The sequence below is a fragment of the Gopherus evgoodei genome, chromosome 23 (assembly GCF_007399415.2).
Source record: "Gopherus evgoodei ecotype Sinaloan lineage chromosome 23, rGopEvg1_v1.p, whole genome shotgun sequence".
NCBI classification, from domain to species: Eukaryota; Metazoa; Chordata; order Testudines; family Testudinidae; genus Gopherus; species Gopherus evgoodei.
In genome coordinates, this window is record NC_044344.1 from 630823 (window position 1) to 636822 (window position 6000).

Below are 6000 nucleotides of genomic sequence, written 5' to 3' on the forward strand. Positions count from 1 at the left end.
TCTCTGCTTATGCCACAAATAAAGGGGATAAAATTATTTCACTTGTAACAGCCACACTAGCAAGGTATAGAGAACCAGGGCTGGACCTCTGACATGCTGGTCCCCGGGGCAGCGTGATCATAATTGTAATGTGCTACTTTTGTGTGACTTAATCAGGTGATCTAGAATGGATGGTGGAGCTTTGTGGCGCCTCAGTGGTGAAGCAGCCTCATCTGTTCACACACAAAGCTGTAAGTATTCAGTGATGATGGTGTAAGGTAAACTATCCTATTGATTTCCCCCCCCCCCCCCCAAAAAATACTTAGTGATTTTTGGTGCTTGTAAAAGACTGGCATATCCAGATATAGATAGAGGTAGGTTCCATTCACACTTTTGTGGGTGAATCAGGTTGATCTGTGGCAGCCCTTCTCTTTCAAGCTTGGCCTCCCCTGAGCACAGTGCCGGTAGTGCCAAGATACATGCTGGTCTTGCTGTGTTGAGGTTCACAGAGCACTGTGTACTGGCCACTTAACTCATCTCATAGGGGCTCACCTCCGGCTTCAGCTTTTGGGAGCAAAAAGGCTCTGGTGCATTAACTTATAATCACCAAGTCTCCCTGAACAGAAACTCTTGTAGAATATTCTTACAGAACTTACTACACTTTATTTTTCCTTCTCTTGACTCCTTCACTGGAGCTATGCAGTGAAGCAAAGAAATACCTAGTTATTGCTATCTGCAGACAGATGTGAAGGGTTGATTTTATGTAATACAAATAATGATAGCTATTTTTATCTTGTTTCTTATCTTGAAATCCTAGAACTCTATTGCTGTAATAGTTGTACAGCCTGATGCTTGGCTCGAAAACGCAGGGTACAGAGGTAAGATTATATGGAGCTATGGATTGCTTTGTGGTGCACATGGTGAGTGCTTATGGTTCCACTGGATTGAGTAATAAAATAGTAGTAGGGTTCTATAAAGGAAGCAGAATAAAGTTCTGTTATGTTTGGAATTGGGGACACATTTCTGCATTTCAAAACAGACACAGTTGGTCATTCAAACTTTCCCTTTACCTATCTTGAGAGTAAACAAAGTCCTGAGAAGTGATTTGCCAGGCAGTCTGCTAGCCTGATGTGTAGTAGGAAGGTTGTAATGAAATGTGAATATAAATATGCACTAAAATAAACTGCCAGCCCATGTATCCTGCATGTCTCCAGAGTCATGTTTAACTGAAATCTATCCCTGGCAGCAGGGCTACTTTCTAAAATTTACAGAGTTTAGGAGAGGCTTTGCATTGTAGAGACCAGTGAGATCTAGTAGAAAACCTCAGCTGAGACAAAACACCCAGCAGTAAGCGGCCAACTAATCTTCCTTTTCCAACCATTCAAGCACCAGTACACCCTAACCCCAAAATAAAATATAAAAACCTCACTTGTCTCTGGCCATCCACCGCACTTATTTAAAAAAGACACAGCCCCCTTGACATTCAGCCTTCTGGGCAGGGGTTGGGACAAGAGGATTCCTTAGTTTCTTTTTCTCCCACCTCACCTAAACTGAAAAATGCATGTAACCTGGGAGCATTTTAATGCCACAAACACCTTTTTGTGCCATCCTCCCCTATGAGTGTGTCCTCACCTGTCTAGAAACATGCCCCACATATGTGTGTGTGCATGGAGAAACTGAGTCTGTGATCTGGAAATCCCTTAGTGATGCTCATCAAAGACTGCTCAGCTCTCTTGTATGGCAGTTTAAGGAGTTCCTGTGTAGATACTGACGATTTGTCAAGTGGCCATGAAACAGCTGCATTTTATGCAATATCAGGACATGTAGAGTAGTAGCCACCATGTAACTGACATGAAATGATATTTTGAACACTGTTAATGAAAATAATGCTGAAATAGAATAGCTCGCAATCAGAATCTCTCCCTGACACACAGATATGATTTTATCATTCATATTTTGTTTTGCAGCAATCCAACAGAAGTGTACTGCCATGGTGACTCGAGAGTGGGTTTTAGACAGCGTTGCATGCTATGAGTGTCAGGAGTTTGATACCTACCTTGTCTCCCAATCATGATGGTGCTGCTGCTCTTCTGTTCCCATTGCTCAGAAATCCTTGCCAGTGCAGGCACTTAAGGACCAGGTATTTTTAGAATATCTTGTACACCATTTGTCATTTAATAAGCAATGTTGTTTCAAGACAAATTATCCAAAGTTTTACTTCAATCAGCACAAAAATATTTAATTCTGCCTTTGCACTATAAAAGTTGCTTAACTGCTACTGTTTAAAGACTGTAAAACTTCTTGCTCAAAGTAGCCCTATAAAACGTATGTAGTGAGTCAAACACGTTTGTCACCTATCAGGGATTTAAAGCCCGATCTCCAAAGAGAAACACTAATGCATTATTTACCGCCCCAGCCAGGTCCTGACTATTTACTCCAGGATGTTTTGGAAACATAACCATTTACAAGAGTTATATGGAGCTTGGGGCTTGAATTAACTCAGCCGTGCAAGTGCCGTTTATCTCCCTGATTTTTGCTTGCATAAATACCCACTGTATAGTGCTTATGCCAACAATTGAAATAGAATCGTTTTGGGATCAATGGTACATCAACTCATTTTATTCTGGACCATGGGAAAAGCTGTTTTGAAAATAGTACAAACAGCTCTTTTGTTGTTAGTTGGCACTTAACACAATTTTTCTATCCTAAAAACTTATCTGCAAGAGAGAGCCTAAACAAAGAAGCCAACTTAACCACCAGTCACTAACAAGTTAAAGTGAATCATTCCTTAACCTCTGTTAGTGATTGCTTTGTGATAATTTTAGTTCTATTTGAGACTGTTTATAGCATCCTGATGTAAAAGTGAACAAGATGTATTGTCACATCCTTGCTACCTATAATAAGCCCTAAAAAACTCTTTGATCCTAATACTTCATGCCTGCAAAATGAGAGGTCACAAGTAGAAAGAACATATTGCTTTTGCCTGTTGCCAAGGAATCCACCTTCATAAATAATATTGTACTTTCAGAGCAGAGAAACTGTTTTCATAAAGTTATATTTTTAAAAAAATGTTTATAGTACAGTTCAAAGAATTGTTTGATACAATGACCTGCACTAGGCTGGTCTAGAATATTTGTATAAAGTATATTTGTAAATGTTAGAATATTCAGAGCAAATAAATGTGACTGGCAAGTATTTTCCTTAATTGTGCAGCTCTCTGGATGTGAATCAGCCATTCAGCCTTGGCACTGAGACCCATATGGAAGTATTTCTAAATCTAATCTCCTGGCGATGGGGGGAGGTGGAGGAGGAGGCCGCCAACTGGAAGAGATTTTATAATTATAAATTGGAATTTCAGAGCTGGAGACACAATTGTATGTATGTTCCATCAGAATGAGAAGCAGATGTGTTATCAAGTGTCAAACACAAGCAGATGTAGTCTAGCTAGGACTTACTGCGAGTAAGATGAGTGCTGGGAGCATTTGCCTCAGTCGGTTTATATTGCTGTTTTTCCTTTTTTTGGTTCCTTTTCCAAGCTTGTGTGACAGTATTTCATAACTGTCACCGCTGTTCAACACAGCCTCACCTTCAGGCTGACATTCCTCTTATCTTTGGAGTCCACATTGGCTTTTTTATCTGCCTCTCAAAAGATTGTAGCTATGGGGAGAGGGAGGTAAATGTTGCCTGCTAGATGAGAGGGAAAGACCGCGCTCCTCTCACAGCTGCCACTGTGAAATTGTTCCTCTGATCTGGACATGAGAGTTGTCCTTTCCAGGAGGTAATGTAATAGTTCCTGCTAGATTATTGTCAGTAGGCACAATACGTGTGACGCTGTCGTCCTCCCTCTGTGAAAAGCTACTGTACAGGTGACAAGGTTTCTGGAAGTTGTTTCTGAGCAATACCATGTGCAAATTTTGCATAGTAATCATCTGAGTTAAGTTTTGAGTGGAAAGTTCAATTATTTTGAGAACCCAGTTGAGGATTACTTACTTTTTTTTACGTTAACATAGGGATTAATTAAAGCTGCAACTTGCCCCTCCGCCCTAAGGTGTATTTTCTGGTTTTGGATGCATTAGAACTTTATGTTCACCAGATCGTTTTCTCTTTCCTCCTCATTCTGTTTGCCATTTAAAAAAAAAAAAAAAATTACCAGCTTTAGGTCAGCCCAAGGGCAGTGCTTTAAGCTGGAGACTAGGTGCAATTTTCCTCCCTCTCATGCTTCAGGTCAGGAAGGGCTGGGAGTCCTGAAGAGCAGCCTATGAAAAGGGAGAGAGTCACATCACATAGTGATGACCCTTCACCTCATGGGCAAAGTTCGTGGATGTCATAGGGAGCTCCCAGGGTGAGAGTGTGAGCCTAGAGCTCAGAGAAGGACTTGTAGAGCCTGCAGGGGGAAATTAACTAGCTTCACCCAATTTAAAATCTGGTTAAATCACATGGCTTCAATAAATTGCAGTCCCATCATGAGGGACGCTTTGTTATCATAGATTCAGATTTCATATTGTATTGGCATGTTTCCTGCAGCTTTCTAGTGTCTCTGTCCTGAGACTTTTCTCTGTTCCCTGTGAAAAGGCTGCATTCCGGCACATCGCTGATGCGTAATGACTGAAACCAAGCCCCTAGGACATAGCAGATTGTGCAGCTAAACTGTGGGTATCTGCTCTAGTCTGACAGTATTCTGCAGCTAAAAGCTCAACTGCCAGCTTCATCAGGACAATCTGAGGGGAAACTGCTAGTAATCAGGATTGCGTGTGCTTTGTGATATCCTGGGGTGACTTTGTGCAGTAGGTGAATCCAAAAAAGATCTTCGACATATCTAAGGCACTACAGCTCCTTAGGATTAGAAACAGAACAAAATTATGGATGAGCATGAAGTTCCAGAGAGGCTTTTCTCTCTCCATGCTCCTGGATTGCCGGAGTTGTGCTTTGCCAATGATTTATACTGATAAATGTGTTGTTGTTGGGGAAAGCATTACCAGAAAGGTGTGACTTACATTTCCGTCTGAATCCAATAGGGCTGAGGCTCACTCAGATCTCTAGCTCAACATTTCTGAAACTGAGGTCCGTGACTCTTCCCCCTCCCTCCCAGTGCCTCCTGCATGCCATGGAACAGCTGTTCAACGGAAGGAGCGAGGAGGACAGGGGTGGGGTGGGTTCTTGGGGGGGAAGGGGCAGAGTGGAGGTGGGGCTTGGGGCTGAGCAGGGGGCGTAGGGGTCCACAAAAATTTTAAAATCAAAATGGGGGTCCTGGGATTGCTAAGGTTTGAGAACTGCTGCTCTAGCTAACTAATTCCATTAAATAGCAGTTGGCAATTGCTAGCTTGCATGGCGTTGAAATTATTCAAAACTAACAAGCTTCCCTAGGATTTGAGCAGTAGATATGAATTTAACTGGTTCTCAGGCATGGAGAGGGCTGGTAACATCAGTGTGAAGTCTGAGTAAACAATATTGTGATGGCAGAACTAACACTTAGATTCAAGTATATACAGCGATGGAGAAATATCAGACTTAATTTGGATGTCTCACACTACACCAGCAGAAAAGTTGAGCCAAGTAAAATCCTTGGAAAAACAGCCATGTCTGTAACTACCGCTGCTAAAAGCAAATATTGAAGTGAAGGGATACTTATCTATAGTTTAAGTAATTTATATCCACTGTAATGGCTGAGAGGTAAAACATTATCTAAAGTTATATCACTCACTGTTTTGGTTCCTGGGAACCTTCCCTGCTGGATTTGCAGAGAACCCCAGGCCCACTATGATGCATAACTATACAGTATGGTCCCCAAAGATAGCGCATGGGATTGCAATATCTGTCACACACCCTGCACCCATGTCATCCCCTGAATGAGCCTACAGCTATTACAGAAAGGCCACACACAACAAGCAATAGCATACAGGGGCTCTGCATAAAGTTACACAAAATGCAAAACTCAGGCAAAGGGCTGAAGAGAAAGGCCTTGAGCAGTGGTTCTTGGTGCAGAGATTTCCTGTTTGTATCAGTTTGTTTTGGGTGAAAGTT

At 41.8% G+C, this 6000-nt stretch overlaps 1 protein-coding gene across 5 annotated transcripts in view; it reads left to right on the plus strand.

Moving 5' to 3' along the window:
* Positions 1-3263, plus strand: part of BRCA1 (BRCA1 DNA repair associated) — a 48648-nt gene extending 45385 nt beyond the window's left edge. For 4 of the 5 annotated variants that reach the window (XM_030541134.1, XM_030541133.1, XM_030541132.1 and 1 more), the window contains 3 exons: positions 157-230; positions 797-857; positions 1947-3263. In XM_030541134.1, the coding sequence (XP_030396994.1) occupies positions 157-230; positions 797-857; positions 1947-2053 (242 nt within the window). In that variant the 3' untranslated portion in view covers positions 2054-3263. The remainder of the gene's footprint in view (positions 1-156; positions 231-796; positions 858-1946) is intronic. The other variant, XM_030541137.1, reaches the window with a different exon arrangement.
* Positions 3264-6000: the final 2737 nt, after the last annotated feature.